Source organism: Artemia franciscana, chromosome 17, assembly GCF_032884065.1.
Source record: "Artemia franciscana chromosome 17, ASM3288406v1, whole genome shotgun sequence".
Lineage (NCBI taxonomy): Eukaryota > Metazoa > Arthropoda > Branchiopoda > Anostraca > Artemiidae > Artemia > Artemia franciscana.
In genome coordinates this window covers 21,433,978-21,460,213 of record NC_088879.1, presented here as the reverse complement: position 1 = coordinate 21,460,213, position 26,236 = coordinate 21,433,978, and the positions used below count along the sequence as shown (strand labels likewise).

The window sequence follows — 26,236 nt, the reverse complement described above, 5'->3', positions numbered from 1 at the left end:
ACTTTGCGATAAAATTAGATTTATCTCTTTGATTCACTTCAAACGTCTAACCTTGCTCAAACGAAATTCTAACAAGATTAGGATAAGTTCACCTTTAATCAACAAAAAACTTTTCCTCTGAGCTCTCACTAGCACAATCTGGCATGCATACCGAAACTGTGAAGACTTTCACAAAGGAAAAGAGGGTCGTCAAAATAGTGATTATACAACAGCAGTTAAAAAGTATACGAATTTATCGGGAAATATTATAAAAATCAAATCCGAGCCGGGCAAGCCCCTGCACCCCTCCCCCAACATGCATGCCTATATTCCTGTATACCAGCTTCAAAGAGATAACAGTACTTTTTATGATAACAATCATGGAAAGTAAGACTTCTTTTACTTATAGTTATACAAGTTTATTACTATTTCCAATGGAATTATCGCATTCACCCGGGAAATGTGATCTTCGTATCTTCCCCAATTCAATTTCTTCATTCAAATCAGAAGAATAATGCAGCAAGTTTATCTACTCAATTATTTGGCAAACCTTCATAGGCCTAAATAATTTGGATTGTGCTAAAGGATAGCCGAGTCAAAGATGCGACTAAATTCGCCACCAAACAGTTTTTTTAGGCTGTCAACATTTGGTTTTTAATAAAGCTTTTAATCTCCTCACTACTGATTTAAATTCCTTGGCCACAAAGTTTAAATTATCATTTTAAATATTTCAGAAATATTTACTATGATGACAAAGTAGGGAAGCTTATTCACTTATTAAATTTCTGGTGAAACTCTAGTTCGGAAAGAGAGAAAAGAAGAATAAAAGAGAAATATAGAGAGGGAAGGAGAGTGAGTGAGTGAGGGAGAGAGGAGAGGGAGGGAGAGAGGGAGGGAGAGAGAGAGAGAGAGAGAGAGAGAGAGAGAGAGAGAGAGAGAGAGAGAGAGACAGAGAGAGAGAGAGAGAGAGAGAGAGAGAGAGAGAGAGAGAGAGAGAGAGAGAGAGAGAGAGAGAGAGGAGAGAGAGAGAGAGAGAGAGAGAGAGAGAGAGAGAGAGAGAGAGAGAGAGAGAGAGAAGAGAGAGAGAGAGAGAGAGAGAGAGAGAGAGAGAGAGAGAGAGAGAGAGAGAGAGAGAGAGAGCATAACCAAAGGACAAACGCATCGAAAGTTAAGTAATAAAATGCTAACAGAAATAGAAGAAAACACAGCTAAAAGAGCAACATTTTAATTGATTTGAATGTTGACGATCCTTATTTCCTTAAATGGTAGCAATGTTACAAATCCGTAATCTAAACAATAATTTCCTATTAATAATGGCAATTCTGCCTCACAGTCCTTTATACAAACGCGCAAGGGTTATATAACCTTGGTACGATACATATATGTGTACCGTATGTATTTATGTTTATACGCAATGTATAATATACACTATGTTAAGCGTATTGATAAAAAAAACATACATTTTTTGTCCTGTACGCTGTTAATGAAACATTATCAAATTAAAAGCACGAGCATACAAGACATAGTATTACTGAATCGGACATGCCTCTTGTCAGACGTTAAAAAGAAGAAAAAAAAGAAAAGAGTCGAGGGTAAGTATAATACTCTGGCATGCCGTGGCAGGGGTTCTGTCTCAAGAGCGGTATGCATCCATTCCTTGTGGTAGAATGACATTGCCAGGTGTGACATAGTCTCCAATCATCAGGTTGCTACTTACGGGGTAGCTGCTACCCAGTACCAATTGTTGAGGCTAAAAGGAAAAAAAAAAGAAAATTTTCACTACGTTTAAAAAAGATAAAAACTCTTTTAGTGGTCAAATAGTGATGTCTTCTGTGAGGATTTCCTTGATGCGACAAATGACCAAATTTAACTGGTATAATGGCAAGATCCTTATTATATATATGATATATATATATATATATATATATATATATATATATATATATATATATATATATATATATATATATATATATATATATATATATATATATATATACACATACATATATGTTAAAATATCAAAATACAAATAGGTAAGATGCCACAAAATAGGAACTAATCGAGTTGCGACAATACCCAATCAGTAAGTCTGCAGAACTCTGTTATCTCTTTTATAATGACGAGAACATGTGAATCTTCCTACAAGTGAAAGAGTGGCTACGAAGCCTCATCCTGAGTATGCAGTTAAATCACAGTACTTTAATTCAGCCCTTTTAAAATGATTTAATGCAGATAAGGTTTACACTCTGGCATTTCGGGTTATGCATCAATGATTATATTGAAGATGAAATCAGCCGTTAAAATATGGCTGGAGGAGATGTAAGACACTATGTGCAAAAATCAAATATACTACACTGATTTTTTTTTTCCGCAGCAAATTTACGCCCAATTTCGTCGCATAACTTACACGAGGAGATGGAAGTCAATACGTATTTAGATTGATAGCACAGTTATGATTTATGCTAGAAAAGAACCATGATCATTTATAGGTGAAAATAAAATATTATGTGCGTTGCCAATTTGGACAGGAGGGACAGGAGCCCTTCTATATCGTAAAAATCCTGTACAACCTGAATTCGAGAAGCAACTTAGACAAAGGGTCAAGTCGAACAAATTGAACTTTTCACGTGGGCGGGGGGGGGGGGGGGGAGAGACGAATTTTTATATTTCTCATAAATCTTTGGGGCTGGGATTCATCGTTTCTTTCTTACAAAATTCAAAAATTTTCAAGTTAATAACCTTTATAAAATACCGTGTCTTAATAGTTCTGAGAAGGCATCTTCTAAAGCAGATAAAAGGAGCAGACAACTACCCAGAGGAGGAGGCAGCAGTAAAGAACCTCCACCCCCATTAAATTTTTTTTCTCCTATGTCTCGGAAAAAAAAACTGTCTGCGAACTTAATGTTTGCATACTTTTTACCGCTAACCTGTATAACTTCTTCTTGATGCGTTTTAATGCTATATAGGCTAACGCGTTTCTAACATATTATGCATAATAACAACAATAGAAAGTAGCACTAAAGTGATAAAATTAAATTTCCAATCCGGAGAGCGATTTCTTACAATAGTGCTTTATCACCCTTGGAACCAAAAAGGACTCATTTTGGTTTTCTTTGCTAAAGTGTTTAAACTGGATTTGCAAAATTAACCCAAACACATTCAATCAAAATTTTGAGCATATTTGGAAGGTCCAGTAAATTCGTCAATGGAGCTGTCAATGCAAGTGTTGGAGAGGGGGAGACAGGGAGACTTCACATTTGGTATTTACATCTAAGGGAAGTGGGGACCAGAAACCGTGCATTCCTTTTTGATACTATAGTATCAAAAATATAACAATTATAGAATAATTTTGATACTATAGGCCCCAGTAAAACTCTTAATCCATTCTTAGTGAAGTAGCGGAGTCAATCAAGAGACAGGATGTCTACCCAGACTGTGAAAATAGTGCGTATGAATATCTTTAAACGACTAGGGGTTGTTCGGGGAGAACAAGGGACTTCAAATATTATGTTAAGGGAGTTATGTTATGGCTTACGTTAATGTTATGGCTCTAATTTGAAAATGAGAGCCATAATAGAACATAAGACAAGCTGAAATAAAGTAATATAATATTTCAGACTTGAAACGATCAGAAATAAATATGAATGACAAAATCAACCCAAAACCAAGAGGAAATTAAAACATAAGCATAAAGCTAACCGATATTGATGCGAATGAATAGATGAATCCTGAAACTAAAACGGATCATCAAGACAACCTTAAAAAGAATAGAAGTTACCCCAAACAGTAGCAAGACTGCCATCTCATAAGTCTTTTAAAAGCTACAGCGTCATTTGCTTGGAAAACGTTTTTTTATGCATACATTTTTTATTTTAATTGCTCCCCTATAATATTGTTATAAACCATTTACTGTCGACACTAAGCTTGCCTCGTAAAAAAGAACTAGATGATCTGGGTATTCAAAATCGAAGAGGGTCAAAGCAGAATTAAAATCATGTCTTTTATTTCTATTAGACTTTGTCTATTGTAAGTTTGTGTTCGCATACCCTTTTACCCTAGGAGTTCCGCGAATTCAAAATTTCCCATAGGAACACAGGACTCAAAATTCCACCCTTAGGAATAATAACATTTGCTCCCCTTCCCAAGAACTACACAAAGTTCAACTTTCAATTGATTTTGGAAGGAAAATAAAAGGTCAAGCTCAAGAAATCTCTTTTCAAGTTTGTCACTAGACCTAGGGGCTATTTCAGAAAATTATGAAATTTTTCTTTCCCTTCTGACCAAAGGTGAGAATGAAATTTTTATTCTGAAATTTTCGGCTGAAAATAACATGGACCACAATGCATGGTGAAATGTCCATTATCGCTTCTCCTTATTCATGGAAGGAACGTTCGTTTCAGCTTTGGGCCAATATCAAGTAGGAAGCCTGAAAAATAAGTGTGACCGCGAGAATAAAGCCCTGTATGGTAACTCCTGATAATGACCCAGGCTCCGAGCAATGGTAATTCACTCAGAATATTTAGAGAGTATTGTATAGTATTAACTGAACTTTCTTATCCTTTTTTTTCCTAATAGAATAATAGTTTTTTAAATGTATAATTTTTCCCAACTGAAAGAAAACAAGAATTCGACGAAGTTTTAAGCAGACTAAAAAAAAAAAAAAAAAAAAAAAAAAAATCACAAACAACTTCAACCGTTTTGATTTATACTGACTTTCCTGCATCATCCATAATGAAATATTAATAGCTTATAAATAAGTCGATAACAATTTTATATGTTCATTTTTGCATTTTTTTTTATGTTCAATATGCACAAATATATTCGGGGTGGGTGGGAAGTTCTTATAAAAAGAATGGTCTTGGATAGAACTAAAGTATAACGTTAAAAGCATATTGATATTACTTTCATCTGCACGAATTTTACTTACTATTTGGGCAGTAGAGCTTCCAGCGCCATATATAAGTGGTGATACGAGTTGCACATTTCGGGATGCCTGTCTTCCGCTTCCTCCACTTTGAACATCTGCAAGTGAAAATGTTTATTTGGAAGCCAAGGCCAACAGAGCCATTTTTTTTAAGTTATAGTTTAGAAAATATAGCCAAATCGGATTTAATCTGGTGCTTGACAAAAGTATACTTTCGGAACTAAGTATTCGAATCTTCACGTATTTTCACTATGTTCCTTCAAAAACCACTTATAGTGAGCGTAACCTTAAAGTGGAGAGGGAGGGGTCTTTTCTGAAAACCGTATTCAGATGTAAAGTAAGAAAACAATCATTTCGTAGGTAAGATACATAGGAGCAAACCAGAAGCCAGAAGGATCATGTCCATAAGAAATATGATGAAACTTCGAAGTGATAAACTTCTAATGTAATATTATATAATAATATTAATATTAATATAATATTAAATATAATATAATATTAAAATATAATAAAACTAAATATAATATTAATCTTCTGAATCAGAGCAGGGGTTTCGACGCTTTGACACTGAGAATACATTTTTGCATGGTCCTGCTCAGATTGACTTGAAAAAATTAATGAAATTCAACAGAAAACTCTACAGTAGTTTTTGCCATCAATAGGAACAATTATCATTTTGCGACACATCTTTGCGAACTTAACATGCTTATGAATCAGTCAAGAGTTTCGAAATTACACAGAATAAAAACTGTAGAAGGTGGACCTATACGACTGGGCCCTTGAAGAATGTTTATGTCCCTTTCAGGCGAAAATCCTACAAGTTCACTTTAGTTTTTAGACTGCAATTTCAAGACAATCATGCAAATATTCAATAGACTTTGCTTTTTTTTTCTCTACAATGCTTTTAACTCTCCAATTCTCTTGGATCTATGAGGTAGATAGTTAAATGCGTATAGCTTGGACCTCTACCTCCTCTGTTCAATCCCTCTACCTCATATACCATTCAACTTGGACCTCCTCTACCTTTATATCTTTTAAAAGTTCATGTATTTGATGCTATATAACTTTTTCATCCTTTAGCACATTCTCCTGTTTCATACTTTTGAGCTACTATGTACCTATCTCTCTTGTAAGGCATGGTTTAAAAAGAAAAAAAAGATAAGAATGATCATTAAAGCAGAATAGAAACAGCATCGAGAAAGCCATTTAGCCAAAACTAAATTAATATACAAATTTCGTTTTAATTATTCATGAACGGAGAGCCAAAATCGAAACATACATCAATTCAAAACGTTCAGAAATTAAATATAAAAAACTTAAAACAAACAGAAATTACTCCGTATATGAAAGGGGCTGTTCCCTCATCAACGCCCCCGCTCTTTACACTAAAGTTTTTTTTTATTGTTTTAAAAAGTTGAGTTTTGAGAAAGGGCCAAACTTTAGCGTAGAGAGCGGGGCGTTGAGGAGGGAACAGCCCCTTTCATATACGGAGTAATTTCTGTTCGTTTTAAGTTTTAATATCGCTCCTTACTTTCAGTTGAAAAAAACTCGTTTTTTTTAAAATTTAATTTCCAAATAAGAGGAGAGCTTTCGTCCCTTCAGAAACCATACTACACATTTCATCCTATATCCAAACCCCCCGTTGAAAAAAAAACTTTTGTGTATTTTCATTATATATATATATATATATATATATATATATATATATATATATATATATATATATATATATATATATATATATATATATATATATAAACTCAGCCCAGTTAGAAAGAAAATGCTAGAACATGACACTTCTGTGGCGTGATATCTTTCGTCACTCAAAAAGACACTGCATCTTTAGATGTTCATTTGTATGAACCCTCTTTCAACATGCTACGACTACTGCTCGTTTTAATTCTGTTCGCTCCTTACTTTCGGTTGAAAAAACTTGTTTTTTTTAAAATTTAATTTCTAAAATAAGAGGAGAGCTTTCGTCCCTTCAGAAACCATACTACACATTTCATCCTATATCCAAACCCCCCGTTGAAAAAAAAAACTTTTGTGTATTTTCATTATATATATATATATATATATATATATATATATATATATATATATATATATATATATATATATATAAAAACTCAGTCCAATTAGAAAGAAAATGCTAGAACATGACACTTCTGTGGCGTGATATCTTTCGTCACTCAAAAAGACACTGTATCTTTAGATGTTCATTTGTATGAACCCTCTTTCAACATGCTGCGACTACTGCTTTGGTATGATCACCTTGCAAAATAAACAAGTATGTATGACTATCTCTCTCAGGAAAATAAGAATTTTGATGCAGAAACCATACTACACATTTCATCCTATATCCAAACCCCCCGTTGAAAAAAAAACTTTTGTGTATTTTCATTATATATATATATATATATATATATATATATATATATATATATATTTATATATATATATATATATATATATATATATATATATATATATATATATATATATATATATATATATATATATATATATATATATATATAAACTCAGTCCAATTAGAAAGAAAATGCTAGAACATGACACTTCTGTGGCGTGATATCTTTCGTCACTCAAAAAGACACTGTATCTTTAGATGTTCATTTGTATGAACCCTCTTTCAACATGCTGCGACTACTGCTTTGGTATGATCACCTTGCAAAATAAACAAGTATGTATGACTATCTCTCTCAGGAAAATAAGAATTTTGATGCACGAGATGCATCATCGTACATTGAGATGCACGTTAAATTTCAGTCAAGATTGTACCCTTATTTAGAGAAGTTTAAATCCATATTTCAAAAATTATGCAAAATTTAACTTGCTAATAGCTTTTGATGAGAAACTTTGAGTTACTAAACTTCTAATATTTAGAATCAGACTGTTTTACGGTACAATACCGTAAAACACTTATTTTTTTTGGATTTCGGCTTCTTTTGACAACGGTTGCTCCTTACTTACAGTTTTACTACAAACTGTTTTGACTCTTCCATGGAAGGGAGCCTTAAAAAGAACTCTGCCACTCAAAGAAGGCATATGCCTCCTTTCTATACCCAGCAAACTGCTGTGCCATGTTAATTACCAGAGAATTAGCTAAAACCTTAATAAACATCTTTAAAATAAGAAACATTCTGATTCAATTGCTCATGCGTATACTTAATATTCAATCTCCAAATGATAACTAAAGAAAGCAGTAAATATCGCTCGACTACTCTGGGAGATTCTATTGCTCAGTGGAATCCATGAAAAGCTCGTCTCAACAACCATGGCGAAGCATAAAGACAGTGAATACTGTGTGACAACACCAGATGGCTAAAGACAACTTTTTCAGATTATTTCAGGTGTAAAACTAAGGTGCGTTCCATTGTTCATACAAATCGTTATAATGGCAAATAACGTTCCAGTACATCCCCCTCCAAAACGGCTCTAGGTTTGGTCCCCAGAATTGCAGCTCAGCGACTAGCCTTTGCATACGACATTGCAGTCCTCGAATCGAATAAAAGGGCTTCTCTACGACCTGATTGACAGGTTAAGAGCCAACCAATTACGCTGAGCATGAAGTGCTGAAATGAAATACATACCAGCAATAGATCCATTTATAAATTAAATATGCGAGAACAGTCACGTAAAGTATAAAATTTGATCGGCAGCATCACTGAAAACACTAACTTTACATCAAAAGAAGTACTCAGAAGAATCAGTACCTGAGACGAAGCTTTCAATTGACTCCGTAGAGTCTAGAGACCACATGGTTTCTCATTATGATTAAAACTCCCAATTTTCGAAACCAATGTTTTACTGGGTCTTTTCTAAGCAACTGAAAATTGGCATTTGAACCGTACGTAGAAAAAAGAATCCTCCCATTCAAAACAGTTGTCTATTATGGATTTTGAATATCCATTGGCATCTGGTCTTCTCTAAGCAGCTTTCTTAGTATCTTTTTTCGGGGGGTGGGGGATTGGCATCTTGGTCTTTTCTAACCAGCTGAAAATTGGCATTTGAACCAAACATAGAAAAAAGAATCCTCCCATCCGAAAACAATTGTCTATTATGAATCTTGAATATCCATTGGCTGCAGAGGATAAGAAACTATACCATGTGTGTACAAACAGGCCAAACTCTCATGGAAAATTTCCTAAGATTCCGCTAATGAAGGTACTCAAGTCATGTATTAAGAACGGATGACAACAGAGCCCCAAATTCAGCACAACGCTGGCAACAACAGGATTCTAGTCACATATTTAGACCGAGAAACTCCCTCATACACACTTGCTTTAACAATGTACGAAACCTCAACATCACCTTTCAGCCTCAATGGGGAGACATCGTCGGAGCAGAAATTGGAATAATGATTGCCTGCCCTGGGTACCTTGTGAGGTAGAGATGGAATTAAGGTAAGATCTTATATTGTTAAACACAACCAGTGGATATACATTGTTTTATTAAAGTATATGTGCTATGGTGTTTGACTAAGCTATCCTCTCAAGCCTCAAACAGATCAATAAAAATTGCGATAATGGTCTTTTGATGTGTATTCAATACAGTGCTAATAAAAAATGTAAACTATAATAATTCTGTGACAAAGCAATGTGCAAGTATAGTCACATCATCTCTATGGAAATATGACTAAAAAGCTTCTAGAGCGCCTGTAGAGGTTGATTTTCTAAGAATACAAGGTATACATGCAGCGTCACGATATTTTTTCCAAATAAAATTAAATAATCGGGAAAGTCCAAATTGGTTACCGTTAATGTATGCTTAACTTTTATCAGATTACAGAGATAAAATTTTTTGAAGTTCGTATGGGAGAGGAGGATTACACTCTGATCCAATGCTAACATGCTAGAACTGAATAGGTTTCCATCCTCCAGAAAACTTTAAAGCCTTTTATGTTGGCACTCAACTCCTAAGGAGGCATTTCGGCTGGTTTGGGGCCACGAGCCCCAAAAATATGTATCTTTGCATACTTATGTTTCATTACGTTAGCCTTTATAATTATACAGTATTAAGCACTCCTATGTCTGGGGACTCTTTAGAAAGTGTCTACTTATCTTTACTGATACTGCACCTTTAGAAGTAAAGTGCTGATTGATGTAAAATATAGCTTAAACGCGTCATAAGATATCTAAAATTACCGCTGGTATACAACTACATGTCTGTTTATTCGCCTATGCAACGAGAAAGTAAAAGGTATTTGTCAGTAAAACAAATTCAAAAAGCAGTAGCTCCAAAGAAACTGGTCCGCACTAATCTTTCTTCAGACTACTACGCTTTATTCGCTATTGGTCTTTCTTAACCACTACGCTATAATCGCTATGTATTTTTATAGATGCATCCTAAAATTAAATAGGAACTGCTTCAGTGACAAACTCAGCCTAATAGATAAGTATTCATTACTCAATAAATGGTAACGTAGTCAACCTAAATTTTGAAATTACTAATAGGTACTAACAGGTTGATCTTAATGATTGTGTACCATTCCAAAGTGATGCTACAAATCAAAACCAAAGTTAAATTTAGGGTATCACAGGAAAGACAACAGGCCTCCACGAAGTGCAGAGCCTTGAATTGACTAACATACTTGCAAAATTATCAAAAATGTGAAACATTAAGCATAAATTGGTTACCAAGACCAAGTAAAGCGGTCCCAGATGGTGTAGAGCTACCATTCACTGTCAAGGCTTCCATCTGAACGTCACCAACGCCATTAACAGCAATGCCGTTTACCATATTGACTGCTAAAAGATGAAAAAACAACTTTTATTTTTCTGCAAAAGAAAGTTATTTAACACTTTACAAGCAAATAAACGAAGATCGAGTTTAAGACAAAGGAATGATTTTATAGAAGAAGAAGTTAAAATCAAACAAGAAACTTGAGATTGGAGAGTAAGGAAAAATTAAACTTAAAGAATGATTACACTAAGATTTAAAACTAATTACTTGTTGCACGAGCAACAGTTGAAGTGCGTTGCTTTCAAAAATTACAAATGCGGTGAAAAGCAAATTTAGTGTCAGTGCATCAACACTTAACTTAAATCATTAATAGCAACATCATTCAGTTACTATATTGACACATAGAATAAAGAACGAAATTGCATTTTAAAAAACATGTTCTTTTATTGAAAGTAAGGAGCAACATTAAAATAAAACAAACAAAAATTACTCAGTATAAAAGATTGTGCTCTCCTCAACCCTCCACTTTTTACACCAAATCTTGAATTTTGTCCCAATTTTGTACATTTTATGTTTGATGTTGCTACTTACTATCGGCTGAAAAAAAAAAGTTTTTTTTTAAATTCAATAATAGATCGTTTTTCAAATCATGCTTAGGCTTAACCACGATGGGATGTGGGCTACTGGCCCCATTAACCCAAGACACTTTGCTATTAAACTGTATATATTATTAACTGTATATTGATTGGTAGCGTCCTAGACTGGTAATGTAAAAATTTGTAATTCATCTGACACCTAATTTCTTATACATAGTAAAAAGTGACTAAAGCCAACGAATGCATTTGAAAAAAAAAATGATGTAAGCCCAGAGAACGACCTGGAGAGAAGGAACCATGTTAAGAAAACAATTCTTACTTCATAATATGCAGAATAATCACAGTTAACGCCTTTGAATGCAGCTAACCTTTGTCTTCACTTACTTCAGTGTTTTTCGATTTTTCTAAGAAATTCGTCAATTTCCCACAATAACATTTCTTTAATTCTGAAAAGTCTGCTAAATACAGCACTGTAACTCAAGTTCCTAGGCGTTTTCTGAAAAAGCGCCATCTATATTTTTTTTTTCATAGAATTGTCTTTGCTCAATAGACTTTTTTCATGAATCTTGTGCTAATGCCACTGGAATTACTTTAACGACCTCTACAAAAAAATTTGTTATAAAAGGTGTTCTGTTTAAGGGATGATTCAAAACTGAAGAAAAACTATTAAAAAAAAATGATAAATATTTTAGAAAAATTCGGAAAACATTGAAATAAGTGAAGATAAAGGTTAGCTGCATGCAAAATGTGTTAACTATGATTATTCCGTATGTTATAAAGTAAGAAATTGTTTTCTTAAACTGTTTCCTTCTCTTCAGATGGTTCTCAAGGCTTATACCAAAAAATAATGGCAAAACAATTAGCTAAGATGATGACTGATGTTGAATTGAATATAGACATCACATCCCACATGAATGACGGTACTGGCAGGCACAAATTCAATGGATGTTAAAAAAAAGATGTTACGTGACCATTTTCGCACAACTTAATTTTTTGGAAATAAGGATATTCAAGCTTTCATTTTTTACCCAAAATTAGTTAAGTGTACGAAACAACGTACAATTAGTTAGAAACTGGAGTATTAAGGATCAAAATTTTTATTGCCACATCTGTGATGCCTCAAACATATTTCTTTTACAAACAATAGTATTTTCGTGACCGGCAAAAGAAATTATCATATTTCCAGATGATCAGTATCAAGTTTCCAGTAAATATATATATATATATATATATTTTTTTTTAAGATATTCATTTTGATGTGCACACAGCGTTTAATAGAGCACAATAATTACACTTAGTCAATAAGTTATTGCAATTAATTGCAATAACCGCTGTAGAACGTGGAGCGAGTCGACCTCTAAGTTATTTTCGCAATTTTTAATTTGTAATTTTTGCCATGTAACAGGCAATTTCAATTATTGAGTTGTGTTTAATTGCGCTTATTGAAACCTATTATTTGAATTATTTATTTACTTGTTGTAGGTCAGAGCTCAATAATCTGCAATCAATTTTGTTTTAGATAGAGAATTCTTGGTGTATTTATCTATCAGGATAAGTAAGAGAGTTTTTTTTTTTTTTTTTTTTTTTTTTTTTTTTTTTTTTTTTTTTTTTTTTTTACACCGAAACACAGTTTTCTGGTTTAATTGGTTGACCGATGAAGTTTATCGATAGTGAAGTTAAGAAAAATGAGGATTTGAATAGTTTTGTTGCTTAAAAGATAGATTATGATTTTGAAACTGTAAAATCGGATTTTTTTTTTAATATTTGTAAAGCTATATCTTTTTTTTTGGGGGGGGGGGGGGCTTGGAGGGTGATGGACTGGTATTTGGTGGTTTATGTTGTAGGTAATTGGGCGACTCTACTGATAGTCGATTAATGAATTTGGATTGAATCAAATTTTGGACGATATATGTGTTTTTCCATATTTACTGGATTAAGCAGCTCAGAACCCTTGAAGAGTACTATGTTGTTATGTATGCTGTATATGCTTTGTTCAATAACAAAACAGAAAGTGGACATAGTGAAATTTGACCGGATATTGACTCTGGGTCTGCTTTTACCACACCAAGGGTGAATGTTACTTGTAGTTTTTAAAATGGAGGAAAAACTGTCTATTTTACCAATTGAATTGGTCACAATTGTAATGGCCATTGATTGTATTAAAAAGACTTTACTCATTAATTTTTCTTTCTCAGGGCTAAATTATTTATATGCTATCCATTCCCTTGCAAATCGCTTTGCAAGATGAACCTATTATTCAAGACCTTGAACTACAAGGTCATGTTATTGTGTTGACTTGGATACCAGTCCATGTTGGTATCCCTGGCGATGAGCATGCAGATAGACGAGCTAAGATTGATGCTAGTTCTGATTGTAGTATCCAGCGTTGCTATACAGTTGAGGAGTGTTTGAATCTTTTTAAATAGTGTCTAGCTAACAAAGACAGTGATAAATTTGCTAACCAGTCCCAAAACCTCTCTTTGAATTGGTAAGATTTTAAAACTCAACAGTGGAACTGATACAGCCAACACGTAGTATAGCAGTTACAATTTTTAGGCTAAGAACAGGTTATGCTCGGTCTAGGAATGTCTTTGTTTAAATGGGGTTAAGTGAATTCCCCGTTTTGTAATGTTTGTGGTGTATATGATGATATACGTCACTTCTTAATGTATTGTAAAAAAAAAAAAAAAAAAAAAAAAAAAAAAGACTTGAGAAACAGTATGAATATTTGAAGGATGCTTGTATTTAGTATTTTAAAGCTTTTTCTCTAAGGTGTATTTTAGGCTCTGCTGATGCTCTTTGTTGGGGCAGAAAAGAGTTTGTCCAACTACTGGGAAATCTTATAAGGATAACCAATTTGAATGATAGTATTTGACCTTTATTATTTGTTCTATAGTATTGGAGTTATTGACATGCATTGTCTACTTGATGTAAATTTAATTGTATCTACAATGTTGGTTGAATTTCAGTTGGATCCGCCCCGGTCATATTTAGGAAAGCCGTCTAAGAATCCCAACTTTTGATATTGTTGTGAAAATAAAAGAGCTGTGTGCTTGGATACATTGTTTATGACACGTATGCAGTGGGCAGCAGCTCGGAGTCACTATGAACAACAACAAAACACAGTTTTTTGCTACAAAACACGGAATCGTAAATTAAAACACAACTTTCCTGTGGTACAATGTTTTTGGCAACTTAGCCAGAGTATTAGAATTTTAATTTACTTTCTAATAAACCCTGCTCCATCTTTTCTAGGCCCATTGGTTTGATACGACAACCAGAGAGAAAAAAGTATTCATGATCTTTTTTGGAAAAAAAATTATTCCAAAATCTACATTTTTGCAAATAGGAGCTAGCAACTTCTACAATAGGTTTCTCTTATATGCTGTATCTCAACGTGTGATTTTAATCAAGATCACTTGTATTTCGCCTTTTTCAAAAATCTGGCAAATTTTCTCAATTTTCTTTCGGTATTTTCTAGCAAAAATGAAATGCGCTAATGATAAGAATTGGTCTTTCCCAAAAAAAAAAAAAAAAAAAAAAATAAAGATGAAGAAGTAGAGAAATGAGAAAGAATAAAAAAGACGTAATTGTACAAAAGTTGGCTGTTAGAAGAAACGATGGCTATCCCTGAATAGCCATATGCAGAGGAAATAGCGGGAATTCGACCAATAATTATAATAACAAACACGTTCTCATTTTATTGAAGTCGACTCAGTTGCGTTGTTGCGTGCAATAATATTTACACAAACCTTTAAATTAGTATCCTTAAACGGGTTGAGGAGACATTATAAGAAAGTATTTAAAGGAAGCAGAAACATCAATGAATAGAGTAGAGTGAGGTTCTAAATAAAGTAGGTTACAGGAGAAGCATGCGCAGTTGTGCTGGCTGTAGGCGGCTCGGTGCTGTGGCTAGTTGTCAGTATGAGCAAAACTAGTATAGGAAACATGTAAAAGAATGGTAGGACAGGATTGAACTATTTAAACGCAAGATTTATAGAAAAAAGCAGCGATTGGGTCTTTTCTTTGCATAAACTAATGATTACAAGAAAACCATTAATAGTTTATCCATAAATTTCATTTTGCCATCTCACTTTGCTCGGGTGGTAGTTAGGAACTTTGACCATTGAGTATAGATCCTGTTATGTATCGTAAATACATCAAGTTATTTCAGTGTATATATATATATATATATATATATATATATATATATATATATATATATATATATATATATATATATATATATATATATATATATATATATATATATATATATATATATACTAAGGCACGACCGATATTTCGGCTGGCCGATATTATCAGGCTGATACGGGGATCAGTGTTATTTTTGGATATCGGAAATAAAAAAATTTAGATGTTCGGATGTCGGCCGATTTTTTTTTTTCTTGCGCAAACTTATCCAGAACATGACGCCAGATTTCCTCAGGTAATTTTTGCTTGTCGATTCTAGGGACAGAGCCACCAGCTAAGTCTGACCATGGCTGAGAGAAAAGCGGAGGTGAGTCAAATGAAGTCGAAATATTTTTGTTGTCAATACACACCTGATGCAGCAATCTTCGAAACATATAGTGAGGTCAGGAACGTGCAACATCTACAAAAACAACTATAAAGAATACAATAAACCATATATTTATGTTTAAGTAATGTTCACTTGCGTGTATGAAAGATCCAAGATTCAATCGATTAAAACCATGATATCCAGTCAGGGGCACAGCTTGGAAACTTGGCATGTGTCCGCACTTGTCGGCATATTGGACGATTTTTTCAAACACATTCTTTAAATCCCTCCTCCAAACTTAAAACCCTAGCTACATCCCTGTATTCAGTGTATTTGGCATGAATTCGTTAGTAGATCATGTCATATGAATGTTAAGTAAAATTTTCACTTTAATATGTGAAAGATTAAAAACAAATTTCCACTATGGAAATCGAATTGCCCATATTTAGATTTTCACGTATTTGTGTTTACGCAATTAAACCGGTCTAAATAGTGTTACTTTTCCGACTAGAACTTTATTTGGTTTTATTGTTTTTCAAAACATTAGGAAAGGTTCTTTTTTCCGAAGAGGAATTTATCGGCTAATTAAATCGGTATCGGACCGGTAAGATATATCTGTATCGGCATCGGACCCCAAAAATCCATATCCGTCGGGCCCTAATATTTATTTCCAAAAAACGTAAGTGACATGAAAAAAAATTCACATGACTGACAACACACAAACCAAACTAAATACACACAACTTTTTCATCCTCTCCGTTAAAAACATTACATTCGTTCGTTGAACACAAAAACCCGTCAGGAAAAAAATTGTAAAAAACTTGTCCAGACTACGAATGGTAAGAGCAAAAGCATAAAAACGTAGATGTTACCCATGCTGCGTTTCGGGTTTCTTTAAAAGATATGGATTTATACCAGTACTGACAGTTTAAAATTAAAATTACACAGTAAAGATTTCCGTCACATTGTTTTGTGCAGTGGGTTATAGATAAATTATTATTATCATTATTATTATTACTCTCTTTCTATTTAAATTACCCTTTTCATTGAATTAAAATAATTCAACTAACTTTTAAAATTAAATATTAACAATAGTTTCCCAAAGGTATTGATAAAGCTATTTAAACCCCAAAAAAAGTTCTGTTTCCCTTTTTGGCTTTGTTTAACCACCAGATAAACTTTCGATCTGCATTCGACATGGAACCAAAACAGGCACAAATAGCTTGTTTATGGAGCAACCTCAAAACCCCCACCCACCCAAAAAAATATAATAAAAGCATTGGTAGATTATACTCAGCCAAAGCAGGGCAAGGGAACACATTCCTTACCTCTTACCTCGTAAGCCTATAATTTTAGAGAATGGTACTTCAAAGGAGAATAAAAAACATATAAATTAAGGGACGTTTTCAGCTAAATAATTAATATTGGCAACTCTTTAATCCGGCACTGTGAGTTTCATTTTAGTTTCAAACAAACGAGTCTACCTCATACAAGATTTTTTATACATTAGCTGTAAGGGCTTTTTCTTCAAACTTGTAATGATATTCAAAACAAAGGGATTATGACCTTTTTCTTTACGTTCAGGTAACCGCAATAAGCCAAAGCAGGACAACCACACACATACCTTGCCTCGCACCTTGTGCATCCAATTGTGACCAATAGGCTTCAGCCGGTGATGTAGTCGACTGCCCTGGTGGGGCTGATGGGGCTTGTCCTGTATATCGGAAATAAGGATTCTTTAAATCTAGAGTATTTACTGATGAAATATTAGTTCCCTCAATCCTCACGTCAATTGTAACATCATAGCTTTGCCTGTAAAAGAAAATTAACACATATTTTAATGTGACTTATACATTAAGAGATCCAAAGTGTTTGGGAATCCGGTGATTGTAATATTTGAGTTTTTACTGACAAAAGGCATTGCAAAATTTAACTTATTAGTTTTGCTTGTTTATTTTCATGGTTCAACGTGGCAACACTGATGAAAATATAATACTGACCTAAAAAACTGATAAATTAAAACAATCAAAAGAAAAAAACGTAAAAATATCTCGGTTTTCAGCTACGAATCGACCTAAGATGGGTCTAGGAGAGGGTAACGAAAGCGTCTTAATTTGTCGTTCTTGGTACTTTGAGTCAATTCTTTTGGAGCCAGAATCTGAATTAAAAATTAATCGAACTCCTGATTTTAATTTTTGGAACTTTTAAAGCTGAAAAATAAGAAAACTCCTGGGTACTGACTGCATAATCCGTATATTAGGAAAAATCAAATTTTTTATTAGACAATAAAACCTGAACTGTAATTACTACAGAAAGAAAAACACTCCTATGGGAAAAAAAAGTATCAAGGCTTGATGGATGGGGATATAAATGGCTTAATGTATGAAATATCAAAGTAAAAAAATTAATTACCTTTTATTAGCAACAAGCAAGACTTTTCCAACAAGAAGCTGTCCTTGTCTAGCCAAAAATGGTTGCTCCAAGAGGCATCTAACTTGGTACCAATGAGTCAGCGGCTCGGTGGGAGCTGTCGATAGCCAAACAGTAGTCACAGAACATAAGAAGGCGACGTCAAACCAAAATGCCAAACCATGAACCATTGCTGTTTGGAGCATGTGAAATTCAAGTGGAATTTCTAGAAGCAAAAGATCATTTAAAAACTGTAACGGATTTCACTGATCTAAATACTGGTTATGTCTCCACGGCACAAAAGTTTTTAATCTAAGTTATCCTAACTTCCCTGGGCGTAATTCTCCGTGCATAAATATAGTCTTACCCTAGAGGCACACAGGTTCATCAAGGATTGCACTGCAAGTGATGCATCAAGAACACACGAGGGATTCATTTTGCCGACAAAATAAACACACCACAATTGTATGACAATATTAAAAACCAAAAAAAATAAAACAGAATAAAAGATGAAATGACATAGAAAAATTTTGAGTAGAATAGCTAATGTTAAATTTTCAAGCATCCATTGTCATTCAATTTTAGTAGTTCTATTGACCATATTTATTCCGACGAGTAGGGTTATTCCTATATAACTTATATATGTCAACGACCCCTCCCTACAAAAAAAAATGCGGCACTTGAAAATTTTAGCAGATTTTGATCATGTTGTATGAAACTATGTGCATCCAGGTTGTCAAAATGGCATATCAACAATGTCTCTGGAATGGCTAAGGGCATTAAACTAGAAACTTTCAGCAAATATTGGGGGATAGGAGTGTTGATTTCTATCAAAAGACACTAAGTGGATCCAAGTAAAATCATGTATCTGGAATATCTCAAGAGCAAATATGGACATTAAGTTGAAACTTTCCGAAAATGCTGAACAAACTCCAGTCATTGCGCAGATTCAGGCTGTCAAAAGGGCGTACCTGCAACAAGGATATTAGGTTGAAAATTTCAGGCAATTTTGAATTAAATCAAAATGCATCTAAACATACCATGTGTATCTAAATTGTCAAAGGGCTTACCTGCGATTTCAAAGGAATGACTATGGGTAGAGGGACGGTTAACCAAATAAAAAAACATTATGTACACCCAGGTTGGCATAATTTCGTATCTGCAGTATCTTAGGAATGGCTAAACGTAATAGGTTGAAACTTTCAGAGAATGTTGAAGGGGATAATAAACTAAATCGAAAGAAAGAATGGGCCATTTTGATAGAAGTGGAGAAGGGGTGAGTATCAAAATAGGCTAAAAAACTCTTGGTCCAAAATACATCCTATTATTAATGAGCTTTTACGAGCCTTGCGAAGGGTCAAGATGACTAGACCTTCCCGAAGATGTCCTATAGAAACGACACGCGTACATTTGACAACATCTTGGGAATGGCCCAAGGAACTAAGCTGAAACTTTGGGAAAGCGTTCAAGGGTCAAGTAGGTTTATAATTTTGACTTGGGGCGGGGGGGGGGGGGGGTGAAAGTGGATAATGAAATGTGGCTTGGGAAAAAGGGTAGAGCTAAATTTAAAGACACTATATGCATCCAGATTATTACAATATCATATTTCCAATATCTCAGGATGGAAAATCAAAGGCTTAAGGGACACAGTTGAAAATTTAAAGACAGTATATGCATCCAGATTATTACAATATCATATTTCCAATATCTCAGGATGGAAAATCAAAGGCTTAAGGGACACAGTTGAAACTTTAAGGTAATGTTGGACGGAGGGAGGTAAAAAAAAAAAAGCTAATTCTAACTTTGGGAAGAAAGCGCAGCTTATCAAGGACAATATATTTTTGAAGACAGTATGGTTGTTTTCATTCTTAGTGAAAAATGATCTATATTTTTCATTTTGATCTACTTTAAACTTCGGGGTATAAATACAACCTAATTAAAATTTCAAAAGCAATGGAACCTCAATAATGAAACAAATCTGGCTGCATTGATTCTTGACGTCCTAATTAAAAAAAAAAAAAAAAAAAAAAAATTGATTGCCTCTTTAATATTTGAGCTCAATATGCATTTATTTAAACAAACAAGTAGTTAAAAGAAAATAAAATACAAAAAGATTCTTATATAAAAAAGACTAAGCAGTATTCATCTATATTCAAGGTTGTGACAGGACGAGGGTCAGGATGGCTTCAACTTTATAGAAGGGCAAAAATTATGCTGATTTTCTATTTGAATAATATGCCCTTTCCCCATTAATTGAAAACTACACAGTAAAACTATTATTTAAATTTGCACTTTACTGGAAATAGAACAAACACAACAATACAGAACAACAAACATTGTAAGACTAATCAAGGTGTTCAAATAACAGGAATACTACTGCTCCCCAGCCACCAACTCAAAACCTTTGAAGGAATTGACTGTCACTTGCTTCTCATGTGTTTTGCGAAAACTTTTGTTTTTATTTATCCTTTGATTATAACCCGACAATTTTGACCAGGCTTGGTTATAAATATAGTAACCAATGTTATTGAATAGAACTAATGAAAGTGGACTGACCGTTTACTATACAATGATATTCGTTTCTCGAAGTCTCAGCAAATTTGGACTTATTAACATTTCAGCAGCAAATGTACCAGCGTTAGCGGTGATAATATTAGTAGTAACGTCCACATATCGCTTTTGGTCCATTGATCTTCCCCTTTAAGCATTCTCCAAAAGTTCCAATTTAATACCCCAGTCCATTCTGAAGATACACTCTTTTGGTAATTGCATGCACTTAGTGTCTACAATGATGAATAATGCATAATTTTTTTTTCTGAACTGGAATTATTATATCACTCTATTTCTGCTCGTCTTTGGTTTTAATTTGGTTCTTTACTTTTATTTGAAACTTCTCCTTTGGCTATTATGTTTAATTAACTGTGAATAATGACCCCACGTCTTCAGTTTTTTCTTCTTTTTTTCTACTGCCTACTTGTTATTACGCTGTAATTTGGTCTTTCTTTCCTTTGGCTACTATGTTGAATTAATTGTGAATAACAATCCCATGTTTTCGGTTTTTTCTTCTTCTTCTCTACTGCCTAGTTATTAGGCTGTAATTTGGTCTTTACTTTCCTTTGAAACTTTTCCTTTGGCTACTATGTTTAATTAATTGTGAATAATGATCCCACGACTTCAGTTTTTTCTTCTTTTTCTCTACTACCTACTTGTTATTAGGCTGTTGTTTCTAATTCTCCCTTGAATTTTTTATGAGAAAGAATTAAGTTTGATGTAGCTCCAACAGGATTGATAAAAAAATTTGGAAAAGAAAAGAAAACCAAATAACAATATGACTCAATTCTTCAAGAATCCTATGGTGCTAATACCCACGTTTTGCAAATTTTGAGGATTGTTTTCTACTTATAATGGAGGAGTTAACCTCCTTACGTAACAGAGATTTACCATGCTGTGTTTAAAATTAGTGTGATACCATTTATTTTAATACTGAGTCTATATTTTCAAAATTTAATCCAGTTATGACGGTTTTGGTAAATTTGCAGTTTACAAGGTAATTTGGCTAGCATGAAGGTAAATACATCACTTCAAGTCTTTTCTTATGCTCTTTCATAGTCTAATAATCCTTTCTGGGGCAAATTCCATTTTGAGCCGTTAATGGGACCCAGAAGGTAAAGCAGCCGATAGTTACCAAAAGTTTTTTTTTTAACTGCCTAGTAAGAAAAATTCGCCATTTGCAGCTGATTCAGTTATAGTAATTATTATTTTCCTTGGTCTTAATAGTAAAATGTTATTGAGAAAATAAGTTTTCAAAAAAAAATAATAAGAGCCTCAAGCCTCTTCAAATGACATCACGGCAAACCTGACGTCATTTTGAGGGGCTTCTAGCTCTTTTCAAATTTCTGCAAGTTCGTTTTCAAAATAATATTTTAAATTAAAACTAAGGAAAATAATTATTTCCATTCCTGAATCACCTACAAAGGGTAAATTTCTTACTATGCAGTTTTTTTTTTTTTAGAAACATATTATTTAACTTTTGGTGAATATGGGCTGTTTTGTGCCTTTTAAGCCCTTGATTGGGCTTAGAATGGAATTTACCCCAGGCGCAATTTTTGAATTATGAAAGAGCATGAAGTAGCGTCCTGTGGTGGCGCAGTGGATTTGAACTTAGCTTGGTAATACTGGACCCAGAGATCGAATCACGCTGCAGGAATGCACTGCAGGGTCGACGCAGGGACCATAGTAGTCAAGAAGCGTCGTTAATTCTTAAATATTGTGGCAGCTTTTAGAAGCAAAGACTAATAATAATAAAAGACTGACAGGCATCACAACGAACTCTAACTTACATCACCCATGATCTAAACTAGAGGGTTTCCCCCAAGTTTAGCCTCCCGACAAACATTAGCGTAAAGAATTCAGCATTCGAACTTATGAGCCATTACTGTTAAGGGTGTGAAGGAGCCTAGTCAAAAGTGACTTCTAGGCCTTATTTCTCTTTATTCTACCATTTCAATGGTGTAACAACGCAGTTCTATGTTGTAACATTTCAATGTTGTAACAACGCCCATCAATACATGGTTCCCAAACTTAACTAGGTAATTGTTCTTTGATAGACATTCAAGTTATTGTCAAAGTACAAAAGCGAAAAACTTTTTTTCTTACCTATTCTGTGCAAGTCCGATTCGGGCGCAGTCAAGAAGTCGACCACATGTCTAACAGATTTGGCTAAACATATTCTGATGTCAAACGTATCCACGATTGGTTGTCGAAAGTACTCTTTCAATGCAGCATGGCGTAAACTGCTTAAATCCACGCCATGAAAATTTTGTTGGTACCTTAAAAGACTTAATATTAGGTTCAAGAACAAATCTTTGAAACATCTATTCAGCTTCCTCAGTGCTAGGTTATGAAAGGAGTTAGAACACCTCGGGCAGGGATACAAAAATAATACAATAAAGACAACTACCAAAAAAGAGAACAACAGCCAAACACCATATAAGATTAAAAAGAGACCATACCTAAGGCCTGGGAGTCAAAGTGCAGAGAAGACAACCATACACCATGAAAAAAAAAACGCTCAGGGGACACCAACTCCTCAGAGGAATAACAATAATAAAAACAAATACTATTCTATTTGATTCTTAACTAAATGGTGCTTAAGAATCCTTTTAAAAGACCGAAATGAGTGGCATATCTGTACTGAAGAAGGTAGGAAATTCCAGAGCTGCTGACAAGCAATGAGGGGATTGAAATCTGAAGGTACAGTAGGGGTAGGAGGAATGTAGATATAATACAAAGAACGAAGGCTATATGGTGCTGAGTGAGGGGATATTCCAAGTAGGTTCATTCTTTGGTGCCATTTCGGGTAACAGAACTTAGCAATGATATTGGGAAATGACAATAATCTAGAAAATCATGAAATTTAAGCAAGAGGCGGGTCATTTCCGATTTCTTTTTTCAGTCAAATTGCATTAGTCTGGACACTGATACATTGCATTGGCCGGCGATGCTGACACAGGGTCAAAAACTGGGCCTGACCATTTCTTACCAAAGACGCGCTTAAGGTACAAACTCAGTACAAAGAAGGCAACCAAGTCAGAAAATGTGTAAACATAAACTGAAAGTGGATATATAACAATAAATCTCTTGTCTTTGAACGTCCTAACCACTTGACCGCCCTCCAAGAACGACGCTGAAAGCATTGGTTAATATTTCAACTGCTCTACTATCAAGATAGAGAGAAAACAAAGCAATTTCAAATACCATGTGAACGAAGCCGCTATAAATATCCTCGGAGTTCTAAAACAACTTCCCAAAAAAATGTATTTTTATGAAGACACAAATTCTACAAATAACAACGAAATGGCCAGCAAAATGTCCGCTAAATATAAATCGCTGTCAGGAACACCGTACATCTGCTAGAGCCGATAAAAATCTCCACCTGTCAAAAATAGCTGACGAGATGGATAAAATCGCGAAATGGTCAAAGAAAACTTTACCAGATTCTTTGTGAATGTGCCGGGAAAAAGAGGCAATATATCATTCCCTTGACCAAAGAGAAGGATATAAAAGTGCTCACGTTAAGGGCGGAGCACATCAAAAGATGGCAGACACATTTCTAAGAATTGGTGAGACGAGGAGTTACTTCTAGGGGAAGCCACTACTCCACAGACTCATTCAGGCCACCAGATATTCAGTCTCATGAGTATATGTATGGTTACGCCGACAAGAAAAGAAGTGGTCATGCAGCGTAACTACTTAAAAACCACAAAAGCCCTCTATTAGATGGCATCCTTGCTCAAAGATCTGCCTTAGTTACCCATAGACAAGCTCTGAGAACTTATTAAGGATGCCTTTAATAATGAATACACTCCCTATATGTGGAAGATATCGATAATTGTCTCTACTTCAAAAAGAAGACCGAGTGGAATGTAAAAATTACCGAGGCACATCACTTGTTTCAATAGCAGCGAGACTGATCGCAATTACACATAAAAATACGTTTCGGGACGCTAAAACTCTCAAACATAATCCAACGAAGCAAGACTCAAACCGGCTTTGGAAGATCGTGATCAGATCTTTAGTCTATGACTGATCCCAGAATACAATTTAAAACAGCAACAGGAGAAAATACAGATTTTCATTGATTTGGCCCAGGTTAGGATCGAATCTGGTTCTGATTGAGGAGGTAGTACTTCAAGCCTGCGTCCTTTCGTCGACTTTATTGAACTTTGTCATCAATTGGATTCTAATGACCTCGACAACCATAAAGTCGTAGCAGCGAACCCGTTTTTCTCCGTAACGAGTTTTAATAATACAAAAGCTGCGGTCATACTTGCTGAATATGACACTGGTACCCAAGCTGTGAATTATTAATGAAGCAGCAAACAGAGCACTTTCAGCCTGTAACACAAAAAGTGTGCGGACGGCTAGGATGGGTGATGCGCACGTGATCCTTATTGATAGTCAAATCAAGGAAGTGCTGTCAATTGAACATCTTGGCTCAATAATGAATGCAATTGGGAAACTCTAAGAGGAGACACCAAGTCGCATATCCTCTATGTAAAACATGTTTCCGCAGCTTCAGAACTCCCTTTGCAACCTGAGAATTCAATGTTCCGAGTCACAAACAACTTCATTACTGAAAACAATCTTGAGTAGAGCAAACACATATATGTTTAGAGCAAGCTCACAACTTAGTGAGCAAGGGGAGAGAGGGGTTGTCAAATTCGAAAAAAGCTAAGAAACAGCCAGATTATACAAAAACTATAGTGAATCGCTGAAGAAATTTAAAAACTTTTTAAATAGCCTAGAGCATAAAGACCTGTATGTGATGAAAAGACACGGCTAAAATATGACATAATTTATTTATTTATGTCTACAAATAAATAGCTAAGATATAATTTGTAACACTAGCATAAAAACAAGAAAAAAGGGAGAGACCGGATTCATAAAAAAAATTTAACTTTTACATGTTTTTAATTTATCTGTTTAAGGTAGGTGTCAAATTATCATCTAGTATGCTGAAAGGGGACTGAGGATGACTACATCCCTCTAGTGCATAGATACTTTTTTTGTAGTATTATTTCCTAGTATTTTTTTTGTATAGAAATTTAATGAATAAAACATGCAAGTTGAGTCCCATTGGATTACCAATAATAAGCAATTTCTAGTACTTAAATTCATCTCAATTTTTAACTGCGAGCATAGGAGAGAAAAAGCAGTCGGGAAGAAATGGTTAACGCGAGTGTGTTCGTGTTTGCACTTAAAAACTAAAAAAAAAAAAAAAACAAAGAAAAAAAGGAACAAAACGAGAAACTGGATGACTAAAAAGCCAAGACTGGCAGCCGTGACGGGGAAGCAGGCTGAAGCAAGTGACACGAGGGTGTATTTGTGAAAGCTCGAATACCAGAGCCCGTTACTTAAGAGAACAGGAGACCCGGTCAAGCAGAGGGAGGCGACAAAAAGCCGAAAAAGATTGCTCTATTGTTTGTGGATATTTAAAATATGTTTGTAGATATTTGAGTTCAAAGGCCTAAGCTGCCAAAAGAAGAGGTTTTTTATGGGGCAAGTCCCCTCCCCCACCCAAATGAGTTCCTGCGT

General features: G+C 34.4%; 2 protein-coding genes across 4 annotated transcripts in view; both read right to left on the bottom strand.

The window, feature by feature from the left end:
- The window catches only part of LOC136037995 (UDP-N-acetylglucosamine transporter-like), a 446,903-nt gene that overhangs the window by 58,949 nt on the left and 361,718 nt on the right, over positions 1–26,236 (bottom strand). The gene's annotated exons all lie outside the window — the stretch shown is intronic.
- LOC136037994 (histone-arginine methyltransferase CARMER-like) overlaps positions 1,189–26,236 on the bottom strand; it is a 50,224-nt gene continuing 25,176 nt past the window's right edge. Inside the window, exons 6-11 of one of the 2 annotated variants that reach the window (XM_065720898.1) lie at positions 22,796–22,968; positions 18,143–18,365; positions 17,355–17,542; positions 10,567–10,677; positions 4,910–5,004; positions 1,189–1,729 (exon numbers count right to left, since the gene is read on the bottom strand). In XM_065720898.1, the coding sequence (XP_065576970.1) occupies positions 1,613–1,729; positions 4,910–5,004; positions 10,567–10,677; positions 17,355–17,542; positions 18,143–18,365; positions 22,796–22,968 (907 nt within the window). In that variant the 3' untranslated portion in view covers positions 1,189–1,612. The remainder of the gene's footprint in view (positions 1,730–4,909; positions 5,005–10,566; positions 10,678–17,354; positions 17,543–18,142; positions 18,366–22,795; positions 22,969–26,236) is intronic. The other variant, XM_065720899.1, reaches the window with a different exon arrangement.